The 20,083-nt window shown below is 37.0% G+C and overlaps 1 protein-coding gene across 11 annotated transcripts in view; it reads left to right on the top strand.

Annotated features, from left to right (window-relative positions):
- Pard3 (par-3 family cell polarity regulator) overlaps positions 1-20,083 on the top strand; it is a 575,898-nt gene that overhangs the window by 238,648 nt on the left and 317,167 nt on the right. For all 11 annotated transcript variants that reach the window (XM_090319128.1, XM_090319127.1, XM_090319126.1 and 8 more), the window contains exon 4: positions 7,409-7,587. In XM_090319128.1, the coding sequence (XP_090175254.1) occupies positions 7,409-7,587 (179 nt within the window). The remainder of the gene's footprint in view (positions 1-7,408; positions 7,588-20,083) is intronic.

The following is a 20,083-nucleotide window of genomic DNA, read 5'->3' as shown; positions in this document are numbered from 1 at the left end:
TTTCTGGTGATTAGAATTTCTAGAATTTCCTAGAATTTCTTGTTCTGACTCATTCAGAACCATGATCCTCAAGTCTCGGCCTCCTGAGTAGTTCAGCTTATAGGCATAAGCCACTGAGGCCAGAGCAGCCTCTGAATTTTTTCTTTTTTAAATAAATTAGAGACTGAGGCCCTGAGAGGTAAACTGATATGTTGATGGCTTTGCATCTGCAATCTGTGGTACATCTGGCACTTGTCAGAAATCAAGGCAGGGGGGCCGGGAGTTTGGCCTAGTGGTTAAAGTGCTTGCCTAGCATGCATGAAGACCCGGGTTCGATTCCTCAGTACCACATACATAGAAAAAAGCCGGAAGTGGTGCTGAGGCTCAAGTGGTAGAGCTCTAGCCTTGAGAAAGTCCAAGGACAGTGCTCAGGCCCTGAGCTCAAGCCCAGGACTGGCAAAAAAAAAAAAAGAAATCAAGGCAGAGTACTCTCTACCCTTTTCACAGCAAGGAGTCCTTCTTATTGTCCCTGGTGAAACAGCAGAAACCTAGTTTTTAATCCTGATCCTTGAGCATATGGGCATGATTTCACATTTCCTGGGACAAAAATGGCAAGTAGCATGAAGTATTTCTGTTGCATTCAGAGGACCATTGGCTCTCTTGAGATCTTTTAATGTGATAGCTTCGGTTGCATGTCAAGGTAGCATATTTTCCTTGAAGCAAGGTCAGAAAGCCTGGGGTGCTTAGCAGAGTTTCTAGCAAATGAATGACCTTAGTCCATTAAATAAGGTCAACAACCAACAGTGTTTGTTGCCAACGATAAAATTCAAGGTTTTTCGTGTAAAGTGAGTTTTAGAAACTTAAATCATACTCAGTATATAACACTTTTCTCATGAGATTTGTAGAGATCTTAACATGTGTGATTTCTGACATGAAAAAGAAATAATAATATTTGGAAGATGAGCATAATTCAATAAGGAATATTTTCCTGGAGTAATATTACAGAATGTTTTGTGGATAGAGATCTATCCAATGTGTGAGAGTGTCAAGTTGATTTTAATGTAACAAAAGAGAAGTTCATGTTCCTGTTGCAGTTGAGCTTTGAGAAACTCCTGCTTGTCAAATTTAAGACTATCCACAATTATCTTGAAAGGCTATTCAAATGTCATTGCTTCGTCCTGCTACATAATGGTAGAGTTTTTCTTCCTATGTTCTATCATGTTTTAGCAGATATGAGACTCCAGATGTCTTCTATTAAATGAAATGTAAAGCGGTAGCTCTGTCTCAATTAAATTGTCCCTTTTTTTTGTAAAATTGTTTCTATAAACTTAACGTTGTTTATATTCCCATGAAATGGGATTATTATTTATTATTACTTTAAAGTGAATGAATCAGTAAACATTTTCTCATTTTTGCTTCTTAAGTGGTAAATATCACTAGCTCTGACATACACAAACAAACGCTCTTTGAGGTCTTCCCTTGTTAGAGTGTGCTATGGTCCTGAGAACAAAGTTTGAGAACCTTTGTTTAGGACCTGTTCCTTTTTAGCATGCTTATTATCTTGTACTATCCTAGACATGTATTTCTTCCACTTAACCAACAGGTCATTTTCCTTTCCAGTGTTATCAGCTCTGAACGATGCATGCCTGTTGTTTCACTAAAGTTTATAGTTAATGTACTATTTCTTCTCCTTCCCAAAGTGAAATAATACTATGAGTTAAACTAGGAAATGACTTATCACCACATTCAATTATACTTTAAAAAAAACAAAAACTTCTACTTCATAAATCTGAGACTTAATTTTTATATCTATCATTGCCAGGACTGGAATTTATTTTCTATTACATTGCTGAATAGTGGAACTTTCTTTGTGGTTTGAATAATAACGTTTGCCTGGGAAGTTGCGCTGTGTTCCTTTTGTCATCTTTGAACCTCAGTTTACTCATCTATGAATTGAGTCACATTTTTTCCCCCATAGTGACCAGTGTAAATTTTTTTTTTTTTTTTTTGGCCAGTCCTGGGCTTGAGCTCAAGGCTTGAACACTGTCCTTGGACTTTTTCAAGACTAGAGCTCTACCACTTGAACCTAAGCACCATTTCTGGCTTTTTTCTATGTATGTGGTGCCGAGGAATTGAACCCGGGTCTTCGTGCATGCTAGGCAAGCACTGTACCACTAGGCCAAACTCCCGGACCCTTTCATATTGTTTGTTTTTGTAATGGTCTTGGGGCTTGAACGCAGAGCCTAGGTGTGGTTCCTGAGCTTTTCCACTCAAGGCTATCATTCTACCACTTTAGCCAGAACACACACACACACACACACACACACACACACACACACACACACACATGCACGAGCTAGATGTATATCTCATATATATATATATCATATATATATATAATTGTAGTTAATTTGGAGATAAAAGTCTTGCAGACTCTTAGTTTTGGCTGGCTTTTAACTGCAATCCACAGTTCTCAGCCTCCTGAGTTTCTAGGATTACAGGCATGAGTCACTGGTACCTCACTTTGTCTTTCTAGTACTAGTTTTCTGTGGAAACAGATTTGTTTTGTGGGACTGTGAGTTAACCTTTTTTTTTTTTTTTTGAGGAATCATACCATTTTAAATCTCCCCTGAATGTACCAGATTTTGATGAATACATCCGGACCTATACTTAAGTTTTTAAAAAGTTCAAGTCTATCCCAATTATTAGTTCTAATACATGTTTATGACATGTGTACATCTGTAAGTTCAAATAAAATGCCCTATAATTTTCAAGTAATCCTTGAAAGAAGAAAGAAGAAATTCTAAGCCATTACAAATACAAATAAATACTTTCTTTTTGAGAGATAGTAGTGTCTGGCTGAGTCCAAATGTTAGAGTCACATAGGTTTCTCTCTCTTAAAAAAAATAGATTAAGTCTACACATAGAAATTGTACACATTTATGTAGTACACAGTATGGTTTCCTTATCATTTGTGTGTGTGTGTGTGTATGTATATGCAATGTGTTATGTATATGTCCATCTTCTCTTAACTATTTTGAAATGCTGAAGTTGTTACTAAGTCCTCTGTAGTATAAGACACTCGCACCTAATCCGTGTAATTCTTCTTTTGTATTCACTCCCACACCTCTCTCTATTCTGTCCTTCTCAACCACTATTGCCCATTGGTCTATTTTCTAATTTTCTAGAACCAGATTATTTAGCTTCTATCTTGGAAGGAGGTCCCATGCTATTTGTTCTTGTTTATATGGCTTGTTTCAGCTAACATAATGCTGTGGTCTTTTCTTCTGGACCAGCTTATGCAGCTGGAGTGTTCTGTGATGATTCAGTTGTTACAGCTCTGCAGCCTATAAGGAAACCTGAGTTTTTCCATCATTATGATGTCATCTGGCTGGTCTTCAGGGAGGATTCACGCGCTTATTTAACTGAGGTCTGTTTTCAGCCTGCCTATCAGTTGTAGGATACCTTTTAAAATTTGAATGGAGACACACAGGCAAATGTGAGGCCTGAAATCGCATAGGAATATTTACTTAAAAGTATTCACTCACAAGATGTGGTATTTGTACACAATGGAATTCTATGCTGCTGTCAGAAAGAACGACATCGCCCCATTTGTTAGGAAATGGAAAGACTTAGAAAAAATCATATTAAGTGAAGTAAGCCAGACTCAAAGGAACCTAGGGTCAATGGTTTCCCTCATTTGTCATAATCAGTAGAAACCTTGGGCTCTCCTAGCAGAGATTTGCAATAGAGCAAACCCTTGATACATAAGGCCATATAGTATGAAGCTAATTGAAAGGACCTCTAGGATATAGAAACAAAAGCCATATAATGAGTGATTGTTGTCCTTAATGTACTATGTTATCTCTCATCTCTTTTGCTGTCCCTTGGTTATCTCATATTGTTATAGTGTCTCACTTTGTTATCTGATATATTGGATATATTTGTATTAGGTTATCTGAAATTGGATAGGGAAGGCGGGAAAACAAGATGAGGGGTGGGGGTGGGGGGAGAAGAAAATGGGGACCAAGACATGTGAAAGGGTATCAATGTATGTAAATTAATGCACCTTCTATCTGGCTTCACTCATAAGGCAGTGCAGTGGAAAGACCCAGACAACCACTGTATTTATGAGTTAATTTTAATTGATGCCTTCACATGCAGAATAGGAAGCTCTCACAGAAAGGCTGCATCATCAAATATCTCCTGGGGACAGCCTTCATATCTCAGGTCATGCCCAGGCTTGGAGTCCCTCTAGAAGCCTGGCAGAAACATCCCACAGGGTCACAGCTCCTTGTTAGCCCCTGTTGTCTTCCTATAGGCCTGTTTCATCTAGAGAGGTACAGATGTGTAGAGGGATAAAATGCAAACTATTTTGGTCTGTTTTTGATGAACTGATTAACACAGTATTCATGTCTACTCAAAATATGATGGTCCCAATTATTTATCTAATCAAAATCAAGCAGGAATGATTTCTCCAGTGGGAATTAACAAACATGAGTGAAATAAACTGTTTTGTTGTCCTTTAGCAAATTCAGTGAAATTATGTAGCCCCTCAACTTATATTGGGATCAAAATACATTTGTACATTGTCATGTTAGTATAGTTAGTGGAAATTGCATTTTATTATGTTCAAGTAGTTTTACAAGGGGTTTGCCATTTGACAAAGGAGCTTATGAATAAAATGCATCTTGATCTAAGTCGCCCCTCATCATTTTCTCCTATCCTTTTCAACTCTCTCGATTTTTTCTTAATGTTTTAATCTATACATTGAATTCTTGATCCCATTCTCCCCTATTCCTCTCTTTATTTGTCTACCTTTCTACCCTTAATCTCATCCCTCCCCCTTTTAATAGGTCATGGGGCTTGAACTAACATCTCGGCATTGCCTTTGATCTCTTTTGCTCAAGGTTAGCACTGTATCTCTCTGAGCCACAGCTCCACTTCAGGTTTTTGAGTGGTTAATTGGAGATAAGAGTCTGATGGGACTTTTCTGTGGCTTTGGACCACAGTCCTCAGATCTCAGCCTTCTGAGTAGCTAGGATTACAGGTGTGAGCCACTGGAACCTCACCCTTTTTTCTTGTTTTAACTGTTTCCTGGTGTTGGTTTTGTTGGATTGTGCGCTTTTCTAAAGAATTATACCATTTGAATTCTTCCCTAAATATATCATATTTTGATTAATGCATTTGTGGTCTCTGCCATTTTCAAAGACCTTACGCATTTGCAGTTGTCATTTAAACTTAAACCTAACGGAGCAAGGAAGGACACAGTGGAAGAAGAATGGTATTCAGGACTGAACAGCTACAAAAAGCAACATATAAGTATTCACTCATATTTGAGTAACATTATTGTGATTTTCCAGAATACTTCCGTTATGTTTCTACTTGTTTTTCATTTGTTGATTCTCAAACAATTCCTTTTTACTCTTGACTGAGAATGTTATACTATTAACACAAATAGATATGTTACTATTTTGAGCTCATTCTCTGTGATTAGTTAGTTTATTGGTGTTTTCTTTTTATTTTTTTTCTGTGTAAATTATAAGCAGTGATAGCTGTCACAGGTATTTGCACACACTTAAAAACCAGAAATTATGCTGTATAATTTACATGTATGTGTTTCTCTTCGCAAATGAAGATAGCCAGTAATGATATTAAATTAAATGCTGAGCAGTTTTCCCTCTGGTAGTACTGCTTAAAGGCTATATTATTATAAATCTTCACAGTGTAGAAGTAAATGCTAAAAATTGCATTACTGTGATGCAATTCCTTTTGTCTTTTCTGACCATTTCCTCACTTGGGGCGATGCTGGCTTGACAGTCATTGAAATGAAACCTTTTTGTGAAGAGTCCTTCTTTCCATCCTCAAGAGTCTTTGTATCCACACCACTGATAGAGGCATCAGTCTCTCCAAAATGTTTCTCATAGATAAGCTTACTGCTTCCTGGCTAAAAACTGTCAGAGCTGTTCTTTTAAAATAAATGCTCAGTGGAACATTGGTGGCTCATGTCTATAATCCTAACTCCTGAGGCTGAGATCTAACAATCACAGTTTGAAGCCAGCCTGGGCAGGAAAGTCTGTGAGGTTCCTATCTCCAGTAAAGTAACCCCCAAAAAGCTGGACGTGGTGCTGTGGGTCAAGTGATAGAGTGCTAGCCTTGAGCAAAAGAAGCTCAGGGACAGTGCCTGGGCCCAGAGTTCAAGCCACAGGACTGACAAAATAATAATAATAATAGCAACAACAATAAATAAATAAATGAAATGGTATTTAACTTAACCTAGTTTTGGAAAAAAATGATTCTATACATCAATCCAGATTTTGACTTCTCATATCATGAGTGGGGATTTGAGCTCTGTTCTGTTATTGCAGGTGTGTCTTTATTCTTCTGATATTTGGAGTTATGTTTCTCCTTGGCTGTACTGTGATGCTGTCTAACACAAATGTCTGTGTTGACTTTATTACAGAAGTTGCAGGTAGATTCTTCTATGTGAACACAGTTGCTAAAATATCTTCTTCTACTGTTAATGAACATTGAGAAAAAGTATCTACACTGTGACACAATAGTCTCAAGATTATCTGAAGGATAAAATATGTTTGTACTCCATGCTTTTTATAATACTTTATAGAGAAAAAGAAGCATTCTATTAAAAATATGTTAGTTATCTAGCAGAATACTTTTTCTATTTTGTATTATTCATTCATGTGATACAGCTTAAAGATTAGAGAAACTTGGGTAGTAGCTTACTTTTTACTTGTCTTCCATAAGGTACATGATGCTATTTGCTCTGTAATCTCATTCAGTTCTCATAATATCCTTATAGAAAAAAATACTTATTTTATTGTCATCTCAATAAGAGAAGACTCAAGACAGAAGACAGTTTGAGATACTTGAGTGATAGTAGAATCGGTAGAATAGTCCAATACAAGCACAGGCACCCAGTTTTACCATAATGTATTTTAAAGAAGCATTGAGTATTTTTATAACACATGTGTGTGTTTGTGTATGTGTACACGTGTGCAGGTATAGGAGCTGGAACACAGGACTTTGTGATTTTTCTTGGCTTTTTCATTTTACTCTAATCACTTAAGCCACACTTCCACTTTTGACTTTTTTCCTGGCTAACTGGAGATGAGGCTAACAGTCTTGTCTTCTTGGGATGGCTTTGAACTAGGATCCTCATATCTCAGTCAACTGAGCAGCTAGGATCACATGCAGGAGCCACTGGTGCCTGGCTTGTATTTATAATATTTCTCTCTCTCTTTCTCCCTTCCTCCCTCCCTCCCTCCCTCCCTTCTTTGTTTCTCTTTCTTTGTTTCTTTCTTTCATCTGTTCTTTTCTGTAATCCTTGGGATTTAATTATATCTATTCTAGTATAGTTTTTAGATTTCAGAAACTAATTTAAAATGTGATGCTGTCTTTGTGTTTGTAGATATGCCTCTTCATGTTCGTCGAAGCAGTGACCCAGCTTTAATTGGCCTCTCAACTTCTGTCAGTGACAATAATTTTTCCTCTGAAGAGCCCTCAAGAAAAAACCCCACCCGCTGGTCAACAACAGCTGGCTTCCTCAAACAGAACGCTGCTGGTAGTCCCAAAGCCTGTGACAGGAAGGTAACCACCTCTGCTTATGTCTTCTGCCCTTTATATCTGCTGCCCTTGGAGTGGGTGGTGAGTGGCTATTGCTGAATGGCCCATGCACTCCTCAGGATATCCTCATGTGGCCCTGGATTGTTTACCAGCTCTGAAAGCAGTGTTCTGATAACCTTTTTTATTCCTTGAATTCATAATATACTCCTATGCTTGAAAAGAGAATATCACCCCTGCTCCCGCCCTAGCAATAGAATCCAAGGCCTCAAATTTGCTTGTAAGTTCTCTATCTCTGAGCCATACTCCAGAACCCTTAAAAGAAAGTGTTCAGTTATGGAGTTTATCTTCCACAGAGTGACTTTTCTATTTTGTGTTTTTGTTGTCCCTAAGTCTCTTTATTTGTCTTCTGTGTATATGCAATGTTTTAATCATAGACAAAAATTCATGTTGGCTTAGGAGACACAGTAAAGAACTTACAACCTGTGGCCCGAGCATGAAGGTGGACTTCATGGTACTTTATTCTGATTGGTTAATTCATCCTTTTATCCCTTCTAAGTCTCCTTTCAGAATGGAACTATTCTTAATACAGTTGGCTTCTTTGATGTGACTTATTTGAGTTTTGCCCTGATGTATTAGTTCAAACACACTTTAGCTGAAGTTGTCTCTGTTAAACATTCATTTTCTAACACTGCTTATTATCTTAGTGTAGGATGCTTATTTTCCTAGTGCAACACACACACACACACACACACACACACACACACACACATTTTTTGCCAGTCCTGGGCTTGAGCTCAGGGCCTAGGCACTGTTCTTGGACTTTCTCAAGGCTAGAGATTTACCACTTGACCCTCAGCACCACTTCTGGCTTGTTTTTCTATGTATGTGGTACCGAGGAATTGAACCCGGGTTCATGCATGCTAGGCAAGCACTTTACCACTAGGCCAAACTCCTGGCCCTATTTCAGTTTTTTAAGATAGGTTTGCCAGTTCATTGCTGAATCTGTAAATGCTCAGTAAGCATCTATTATATTTCTTAAGAAATATTTTTCAGTGTTGCCAGAACTTTAGCACAGAGAAATAGCATTTAGAGAAATAGTGTTAGAATGGGCATAGCTCAATATTGTTTTGATATGTCCCTTGCCTCTGTGCAAAAATGACATGTAATATTTCTTGAAGCTTGGTTTTTTAAAATTTTAATTTCAATTAAAAAGAATCAGGGTAGCTAGGTAGATGAATGGGAAAATCCTTGCTTAGTCTGCAAAAGACTTGAAGTGTGAACCCTGTGGCAGACAGACAGACAGACAATGATATATTAGGTGGGTGAGTAGAGAGATATGAAAAGTTATTTAATTTCTGTTTTGATTTTGAGTTTTAGCTCTTAACCTCAGTCTCTCAAAATGTTTTGTTATAGATTTATGAACAACTGCTTTGCAATGTATAGATCTGTTTTTACAATGAAATGTATTTCAGACCTGAAACTACAGTATTACTAACCATTTTTCACGTTCTTGGAAGGGCTTGTAGGGCACGCATGTCTGTGGGTGGTGCAGGTGCACTTTGATAACTGCAGTTGCATACATGTGGCATGCCTCAGTGCACAGGTGGAGCTGCAGTCCACCAGAGGCTGCCCAGTAGGCCTCCAGCATGTTGTCCATAGCTTTGCTCAACTTGCCTTGATCCACATAGATAGCTAGATGCCGAACCAAGAAATGCTGCCAGTGACAACAGCCAGGAAACACTCCTTTCGTTACCACTCTTAAAGACTCATGCTACTTAGTCTGGTTCCGGTGGTCCATACCTCTAATCCTAGATAGGAATGATCACAATTTGAAGTCAGTCAGGGAAAAGAGCTAGTGTCCCCATCCCAACAATTATACAGTGAGGAGGACTGCAGTCTAAGATGGGCCTCAGGCAAAACTTTGAGCTCTATCCATAAAATAACTAAAACAGAAAATGGGCTGGGCCATGCCCCAGCAGTTCTCCACCTGTCTAGCAGGTATGTGGTTTCCAGTTCAAATCCCGGTACTGCAAAAATAAAATCTTTAGGCTATTGAATCTGGATAAGCAGAATCTAGTGTGTGCCCCTATTCTCACCTGTGTAGAATAAAATAAAATTGTCAATGGCTTCAATACCCAGCAGCTGTGCTGTGTCTGTGTTCACATCCCTATTATTTCTACATTTCCTGCATCACAGGAATTTCCTCATTCATGAATTTTACAGAGGACACTCATAGGGAATGGGAAATATTTCATTCTCTTGATTGGTGGTTTTTTCAGTGTTGGACATTTTTGTTATTTCCATTTTTCACATTGTTAATAAAAATGTGACTGGGTGCTAGTGGCTCAAACCTGTAATCCTAGCTACTCAGGCGAATGAGATCTGAAGATTGTGATTCAAAGCCAGCTCATGCAAATCAGAGAGACTCATCTTCAATTAACCAGCAAAATGCTGGAAGTGGAAGTGTGGCTCAAGAGGTAGAGCTCTGGTGTTGAGCAAAGAAGCCAAGTGAGAATGCAGTGCCCTGAGTTTAAACAGAATTCAGATTTTAAAAAGGTACTGTCTGCAAAGCATGAAAAATGTTCTCTATGAGAGTTGAAAAATGTAGCCAAGAAATGTTGCAAATAATATCCCAAAGAACTTCAAAAATAGCAAGATCTCATCTTGTCCATATCTCACCTTAAATAACAGCATAAAAATATGCAAAGAAATTCAGAAGCCCGTAAAAGCCTTGAGGTCTATAATTTAGGGCTGGCTTAACACCACTATCCTCTGTATCTCTTAGCTTCATGGGGGATGAGATGTTGAGGGTATGTGCAGAGGGAGATTATACTTTTCATCTGTGATGCTAAACTACAGTACAATACATTGAGGTGTTCAAATATTCTGCATTCACTCCTAATAGAATGGAACTTGTCTGCTCAGAAACAAAGAATTTTAATTGATGGTTAACATTATTCTAAACTACTTATTTTGCTTATTCAGTATAGAAGATCACAAATCAATTATGTAAATACATGGCTCAAGAACACTCTCTTACTTGAACTAATTTGGGTCCATGGTTTTATGTGGAAAACCAAAACCACTACATACCTGTAAGAACTGGTATCATGAAATTGCCCTGCATAGCTGAGCACTCATGGATTCAACAAGAATAAGCAAGTATGCTTCTTCTCTCCTCTTTTCTGAAGATTTTAAGATGGGCAGGTTTTATCACTGAAAATTGGATAAGGTTTAAAAATATGATTTGCTTTTTGTTTATATGATGCCAACAAATACAAACCAGGGAGGTCCTTGCTAGGCCAGCACCTATTATTAGTCACATTCTTAGCCTTATGATAAGATTTTATCAGTTAACCTTTTAGAATAAAATAGAAACAGCATATCATTTAAAAAAGAGTAATATTTGGAAAATTAGTCAAAAGAACACTTAAGAGTAATTCATTGTACATTCCCTTTTCTGTGTGCTATGCATGAATATAATTATATATACTGAAATGGCTACTTGAAATACTACTCCATATAAAACCAACTTTTGTTGTGAATATATAATAATTTCGAAAATAATCTGTTCAAGATTGTATCCCTTCATTCATTCATTTATTATGTCAATACTAGGGTACTGGTTTGTGCTATTGCTTGGCATTTTCTACTTTTGGCTGGTGCTTTATTTTCTTGTGCTACACCTCTGTTTTTGGCTTTTTGGTGGTTAACTGGAGATAAAACTCTCAAGATTTGTTTGCTTGAGCTGGCTTGGAACTTAGATCTGAGACTCCTGAGTAGCTTATTTTACAAATGTGAGCTACTTACAGCATTTGGTTAGATACTATATCTTGAGATTTTACATGTAGTTAGTGCATATGTAATTCATACTCCACCTTACATTTGCTCATTCTTATTTGTCAATACTGCTGTGACTAAAAGGGCTAAATAAGAATGAGTGGGTAGGGCTTGAACTTGTTCTATCTGGAAAAGTGAAATCAGCTTCCGGGAGGATCTTGGGATTAAAAGCTGCACTATTTTCACTGTGGAATTGTCCAAACCATTGTTCCTTTCTCTTACAATGACAAGTGTTACTTTTCTGAGTTATGTCCCTGGCTTCTACACCTCAGAAAGTTTAAACATAGGTAAATTTAGCATTAGAAAAACGTGCATTAAAAAGTTTCCAAGAAATATTCTTACCTGGGTAGGCAAAGTGATCACAAAAACATATTGCACTGGTATGCTTAGCTCTTTTTCTTTAACAAACAAAAACAAAAAAGATGTCTCAGAGACCTTGGAATACTTCTTGCCCCTGGGTTTCTTATTACTATTTGATTCAGATGCTTGGCATCTTTGTTGACTTTCCAGGCCCTGGCACACATGCACCCGCTGTAAGAGACGTTTTCCTAATTATGACTTTGTCATCTCTTTTTTTCTCTTCTATTGGAATTGGGAGCTTGTTCATCTGACTTTAGTAGATTTTTTTTTTTTTTTTGCCATCCTGGTAATGGCATCTAGGACCCCACACTATTACTAAGCTGTACTCCCTGCTTAGAAAATTATTTGTATAAACATTTTTTATTGTCTCTTTTAAAGTACTGTGAACAAATTTTTTTGTTCATTTCTTATAAATAGTACTAGTTCTACTCTTTCACTTACCAAGTAATGAAAGGTCTCAGGAAGGTTTGAAGAGGAGTGGTGTTGACATTTTGATGTATTTACTCTGGGACTTTTGAGAAACATGGCTCCATATAAGATGTGGGCTGTCTTTATTGCCATTGGGGACTCAGCCAGTAGTATAGTTTAATTTCAACTAATTATCTTAATTTCTGTGGTGTTGAGAGATTTTTTTCCTATGTCTGATAAATATTGACAGCTTGCAGAATGTTCTATCGCATACTGAGCTTTTTAGAATTGGTGCTTATTATCTTTATTTGCTGAATTTTCTGTTGTTTGACATTTATATTTTTGCCAATTTTGTTTGCTCTTCTAAGTAACCTTTTCAAGTGCCCTTCAGAGAATATCCTTATATATCAATTTATGTTGACATCTCTCATTATTTTCTTAGACTAGATTCTTGGAGTAGACTTACTTGATCAAGGAGATAAATGTTTTAAAAATCACTGGAAATTATTTTGCTTAAATTCATGAATAATCAAGTGTGGAGTTTTCTGGTATATATAACACTGAAAATACAAAGCAACTGGAACTATTTCTGAATTCCAGAACTTATTGTCATTGTCTTCATATATATATATATATATATATATATATATATATATACATACTTTTTTTTTTCTTGCTTGTCCTGGAGCTTGAACTCAGGGCCTAGGCACTGTCCTTGGACACTTTGCTCAAGTTTAGTGCTCTGCCACTTGAGCCACAGTACCACTTTCTGGCCTTTTCTGAGTATGTGGTACCAAGGAATCGAACCCAGGGCTTCGTGCATGCTAGCCGAACACTCTGCTACTAGGCTATGTTCCTGGGCACTCCTATATATTTTATTGATTCTGTATGAATGTGATTGGGATTACCTGTGGACTTCTCAAAGAGTAAACACACAGACACACACAGACACAGACACACACGCACACATACGCACACACATCCACATCCACACATCAACAGATTCTTCTACATAACGCAATCCAGGAGATATGTATATATTTCTGTGACACTTCATTCTTCCTGCGCTCAATTCTTGTGAGTATATAGTTCTTATGAAATATAAAAAATGTTGAGAGCTGGGCTTGGTGGCACACACCAAGTTCAGCACTTGGGAAACAAAGGCAGGAGAATTCAGAATGAGACCTTTCCTTAAAAACTACAACCCATAAAGAAAATTAACAAACAGAGCAGGAAGGAAAATAGAATATAGTAGCTAATGTTGCCTGTCATTTTAGGTGTATTTTTAATCATAGCAGAATATTTGTTTTTTGGGTTGTGACATTTCACTCTTCTTCATGTCACTTTCAAATCAAAATCAGTTAAAATGAGGTTAAGTTTTTCCCTAAGTATTGGAACAGATAATTGAAGTGTTGAAACTTCCTATCCATACAGAATTAGAATTAGAAATAATTGTTTCAGATAAGAGCAGTGGCCATAGTATTTCTGTCCCCAGCTTAAAATTTAATGTGTGCTTGACTACATGGTCATGGTGCCCACGTCACTGTTGTATAAGACACCATTGCCCCTTCTCACGGGTAGCACTTCTAGGAGATGCCTACTTTTTGTTTTCCTGAGCGTGAGGAAATGTTTACTGTTTATATGTATATAGTAGATGAATTATTACTGCAGGATCATTGTTTCAAAGTTGCTTGCCTCCTTATTTATTGATATCCTAATTGTCTATTTCTTTGTCCTGCGGCCCCCCACTGCCCGTCTCTTTCAAAACTCCTTAGCTTCTTGGTCTCTGCTTCTCCTAATTTATATTTCTCATTTTAAGGCAGGCCAGTTGTTCTGTTTATACTGGGACCCTTGACCAGCTTATTACTAAGAAAAACATTCTTGTTTTTTTTTTTTTAATTTTCCCCCCTTATTTGTGAGCCAAGCATAGCTGCCAGTATTTTTACAGTAAGCATCTAAAGCCTCAGAGATGAGCTGAGATCATTTAAAATCATGGGCTACCTCTGCGACAGACTTATGGCTGTGTTTAATTTTCTGCAGCATTAGCTTCAAGGAATATCCAGCTGAGAACTAGATCTTAGCCTACTCCACTATAAAATTTGTATTTCCTTCTAAGGATCTCTAAAACTATAAGTTTCACCCTTCTGTTTTGCATATTAAAAGACCTCAAATTGAATGTAGTGCATTTTTGGATTTTGAGTCAGTAAGTGTTATAATCATTACTATACTAAACCAACTTTGAGTGCCAAGCTCACCTGGTTTGCACCATTAATAACTTAGCCTTGTCTATTTCTGTGCCACACTTAGGAATCTAATCTGCCTTCATGTGCTTTAAGTATTGTGATTTGTGTTCAGTGTTATAAAATCTTAAGGTGCTATTGAGAAAATTCTTATTTAAGCCCGGATATGATATTTTTAGAGTTCGCAAACCATTCCAGGAATATAAATTTAAAATAAAGTTGGAATCTTTATGGAGTGCCTTCAAGTTATATTCAATAGAGAGGGAAAAGAAGATGCTACATATATTTGTCCATTCTCCCCCATCCCCGCCACAGGCAAAGACCAAAGGGTCAACATTGATTAAATTATACTGATCAAAACTCACAAAAATCTTTATTCACTTAAAAACTGTTTTTGGTTCCATATGGTGTTTTTCAATTGGACTTTGTAATGTAGCTCATAACACTTACCTGTATTGAGTGGTGGCGTTAGATCTAGCAGCTCTGGGTCCTGTGATTAACAAAGAAGTATCAGGTTGGAATTGCTTGGGTCTGGAGCACCTGGCTATTGCATTCTAGCTCTTACAGCTTTGAGCAGCCTGAGTTTAAATGTTCCTAGATTGTGATGTAGGCTGCCTACAGAGAAATACACTTCCAAGACTTTTCGCGGTTTGGGGTTTGAAATAGTTTCCATTTGTATTAGTCAGCTTCACATTTTAAAACTATTTTTATTATCTCCAAGTAGTTGTACAAAGGAAGTGCCATTCAACCAAAGTACTTTATGGTCATGTGTATATGTCCCAGTACTGTGGCCTGCACTCAGGGCCTCAAACTCTCCTTCAGCTTTTCCCTCAAGGATGATGCTGTCTCACACGAGAGCCATGTCTCGTTTCTGGCTTTTTGCTAGTTGATTAGGGACAGTTTGTTATCCTCAGATCTCAGCCTTTTGTATAGCTAGGATTATAGGTGTGAGCCACCAGAATGCATATATGGACCTTTTGAAGAATATTACAAATATTCGTAACAGTACACTATTTTATCTTTATGCTATCTCTGTTTTTGAGGGTTTCATAATTTAATAGAAGAGTAGCCATGTTGTTTCACATATTTGTTATTCTCGATCACTGTATATACTCTGTACATTACACACCATATCTGATTTAATCACTTCTGAAGCATAGAGACTATTGATATTGCCACTGTTGACGAGCAAGTGGAGCCTCGCTTGTTCAGTTTAAATGACTCATCTAATCTTAAGCCATTCGTTTCATGGTAAAGTTGTCTAGCGTTGAGTTCTGCATCATGGGCTGGGAATGTAGTCTAGTAGTAGAGTGCCTAGCATTTGTGAAATCCTGAATTACATCCTTCCCATCTAATAGATCCATAAACCTGTGTTTAACACATAGGCTGCCTACTAACATCCTTAAAGAAGTTGTATAAAGCCAATACCTATTTAGTTGAATATTTCATACTAGATAACATTGGATAGGTACTTTATTATGCTTTGTCCTGTTTTCCTGCACATTTTTGCTAAGTAACTTAAAAAGATGAACATAACAGTAATTGTTAAAACTAACAAAACTTTTTCAAGTCTTATGTTAGACATACTGGCTTTAATAGTGGAGTTTTTGTTTTTATTCATCCTTGACTCAGTGCCTGAGCTTTCTTCTTCAAGGCTAGTATTCTACCACTTGAGCCATAGCTTTCCTTTCAGCTTTTTGTTTATTGTAGATAAAAGTCTTAGGGGCTTTACTGCTTGTACTGTCTTTAAACTGTGATCCTTAGATCTCAGCTTTCTGAGATGTGAGCTACCCAGTACCTGGCTTATTAGAGGCATTTTTAATAATTGGTTTAAGTTAACTTATTACTGTCCCTTTTCATTCCAGCTTTTCCGGTTTTCCTAATTTTAGATTGGTAATGTATTACTAATGTTGAGAAATGATATACTCTGACTTCTTAATAATCTGTGTACATTCTTCAGAAACACTTTATTAAATAAGAAATGATTATTATTGTATAATAACTGAAGAACTCACGTAAATAGCTGTGCTCCATATTGATATTGGTTGCTGCCTGATGAAACACATTTCTTCGTAAAGACTGTTGTCAAGTGTGTGGCCAGATTGTAGGCTGTGCGTTTTATTTATTGTTTTGTCAGTGAATGAATAGGAAGGGCTTACTGTATATTAGGAAACTTGTTTGCAAACTTAGTTGTAATTCTTAATGACTGCTTACTTGCTAGAGCTCCAGCGTCAATATGTGGAGTTGCATATGAGTATTCTTGAGTTTCTCCTTGAACTAAATGTAACTGTACACTCTACAAGTTACTGAGACTGTGCCATAAGGACTGACAAAGTCTTTTGTACATGTGGAAACCGAAAGGTCAGGGTTTTCAGACTGGATGAGATTTTAGAACTGTAGACAATACTTTCAGAAATTCAAAGGGAAGAAATAAAGGCCCATACCAATCTGATGTGTATAGGTGGGCATATTTTATTTGATATTAATAGGATTGGATAATTATGTTACTTGAATAAATTGTTTTCAACAAATGTTATAATTTATATTCCAAAGTATCCATTGAAGAAGGAAATTAAAATAGATGTTTAGAAAATAGGATACATTATTCATGAAATCGAAGCTAAAAAAGGGCTATGCTTAATGTTTGTATCAAAATTTCTGAATTTTGACCATTCTATATTTAAAAGTTATGAAGCATTACAGAGTCGGTGTTGTCTTGTAATTTCTAATGCTGCAGATTGTATGTGGGTATCATTAGCAATCACAATTTGACTGCTTTCTAAAATCATTTGTATCTTTGGTAAATTTTCCTCCTTGTCTTGTCCTAGTTCTTTTGAAACAAGTTATTGAAGCCCTTATTCCTTCCTTTGTCTCTTCAGTGCCTCTTATTAACAGATGATACAATTACAAACTTGCCATTCATGCCATAAATTTTAGATAGTATGGGCTATACATGTGGCTTAAATGATAGAGCACTTCCTGAGTTCAAACTCCAATACTGAAAAAAAGAAAAGATAATATGGCATTAGGTCACCCTAATAGAAGGGGGAAAATGGGCCCTTCCTTTGGTTCTCTCTCCATGTAAAACTACAGGGAGAAGTCCCGCCCTACACCTGTAACTGTGGTAACTAGACGTTACCCAGGGGCTGAGGTCACTTCTGCATCTGCCCCAGTTCTTCCTCCTCCTCCCCCTTCACCTTTCCCTTTGCCTCCCCTATATAATCACTCTCCAGGCCACTCTCTCTATACACTTCCTTTTGGTACAGGCCAGCAGTTCTACTTTCTCAAATAAAGTCTCTTCTGCCTGAACAACCACACAGAGGGCTCCTTTCTCCAAGCTTTACACATGGCACTTTGAGTTAGTATGTTTTTTCTGTATTAACTGAGCAGCTGGACTGACTTTTGTAATTTGAAGTATAATAGCAAAATGAGTGCCAGTTTATTTTTCTTTCTGCATGATTTTGTGCATAAAAGATTCACATCCACCACTGATATGAGCAACCCTAGCCTGATTCATTTTCTTTCCTTATTAAGTTTAAAACCTTCACCTTTTCAGTTTGAGGGTGCTTTGTCTACTTGTCTTCACTTATTTGAATTGCAGACCACCGCTACTTTTATACTTTGGGACTTTTATTAAGTGAAATAAGAGTCCTTGAACTCTAGCAGTATGATATCCTGACAGCTGGTCTGATACAGACCTGACTAATGGGCAGGCCGTGTTGTATGTACACTGAGGATTACTAGACAAAGAAATGATATACACAAGGCGTGGGACAAGAAGACAGTGTTTTGTCACCTCTTTCACCATCCCCTTAGAATGTTATGCATCTTAGAACTTGGTTCATTATTTCTGTGAGATTCCATTTTCCATTATAATTTTGGTCTTGTGGCCAATGAATAAAACCTTAGAAAGCTAAACTACAGATAAGGATGACTTTTTTGTTGTTTGTTTTTTGAGAGGAAGTTGACACTATTGGGGCTTGAACTTAAGTTCTTAAATGACTTTTTTGTGATAAATTGGTGTTTTAATTCTTGAACAACATTTGTGCTACGAAATAACCATGCTTCTAGCATAGATTATAACAAATACAGACAGAACATCTGCAACCTGAAATCCAAAACACAAAAGGTCCCCAAATTTGAATTGTTTTCAATACTCACATTATATCACAATTAGAAAATTACTAGAGTATTGTGAAAAGTTATCTTAATGCTGTGTGCATAAGGTGCATGTGGAACACAAGTAAAATAGTTTAGCTTCTTCCCAAGGCATCTCATGTATGGATATAAAAATATTCCCAAATGGGGGGGAGGGACCCAACTCTGAAACACTCAGTGATTTGCAATAAAATTCTTTCTTTCATTATTTAAAAGAACAAAAAGTAAAACCCTTCACTGAGCTGGAGGTGGCGGCTCATACCTGTAATCTTACACTTGGGAAGCTGAGATCTGCGGAAGAGCCAGACAGGAAAGTCCATGAGCCTATTTCTTCCAATAAACTACCCAAACAGCCAGAAGTGGAACTGTGACTAACCTTGAGTAAAAAAAGCTCAAAGATAGCACCTAAGACTTGAGATCTAGCCCCAAGAATTGGGAGTTGTGACAAGGGAGAAAAAAAAAGACCAAACTCTCTCCCCCCACTTCTACACTCCCCCCACCAAAAAAAAGGGCATGTAATGAGTTCAAACTGATAGGAACTGCTAGAATTTCTGCTTTATTTGCAGGTTGATTATTTTATCTGCTTTTTTGTTGGGGGAGGGGTAAATTCATTTATTTTTCCTTTGCTCCCTCTCAGGTTAAGAGGTTCTTTTTCTCTTTCCTTTCTTTCCTTCCTCATTTACTTTGTAGAAGGTGATTTAAAGGTCAGAAAATATAATAGTTTTATTTACAGAGCATTTTACAGTTATTTTCTGGTGAGCTTTGACCTTGTCATTGTTTTGAAATCATGTACTGGAGTAGCCATCCAAAGTCACAGAAGAATGAACTATGATCTAGAAGATTGGAAAGGGGTTGCTACATTGAAGCATCTGATGCCGTTAATAGTTTTCATATAATTTTAGAAGAAAATTACCCTAAATTATAATTACTAATCTTATCACTGTCTCATAATTTCAGGTTAGATATCCTGAAAATAGTTTCTGCTGTTCTTTGTGTATTATTTCTTGGAGAAATGATGAAGTGTAAAATTGAATTTTCTTTTAGCACAATTGATGTGCTGGAAAATGTTGCACATGTAAAATTTTCCTATCACAAGGGGGTATTTGAAACCATCTGATGCCTAGAGGTTCAAATGTGAAACTTATATGCATGAATCATTTTATGTTTCAAAATATGGTATGATTCTTCATGAGTTTGGGTAACGGTGTCTGGAATTCCACTGAAGGAAAGTGGAAATTTAGTTGTATTGCTATGCTAACATAGCAATGTCCCTTATGTCTATAATAATCATGAAATAGTTCTGTTCTTTTTTTTTTTTTAACAACACAGGGATGTAGTTTTGCCAGGAAATCTGACCAATCAGTGAAATAGCTGTTTCTGGGAGATAAATCCTTATAATCTCAGTTTAGCCTGCCAGGAATAAGCTTCAACATCCAGCTTTGGGTGGTGTCTGTGATTTCTTCCTCCTGACATGTAATTGGGTTTGGGAGAGAGAGGATGGAGAGTAACTTCTT

The sequence above is a fragment of the Megascapheus bottae genome, chromosome 26 (genome assembly GCF_031878675.1).
Source record: "Megascapheus bottae isolate mThoBot1 chromosome 26, mThoBot2.hap1, whole genome shotgun sequence".
NCBI classification, from domain to species: domain Eukaryota; kingdom Metazoa; phylum Chordata; class Mammalia; order Rodentia; family Geomyidae; genus Megascapheus; species Megascapheus bottae.
Note: the sequence above shows the minus strand (reverse complement) of the source record. Positions and strands in the feature narration are given on the sequence as shown.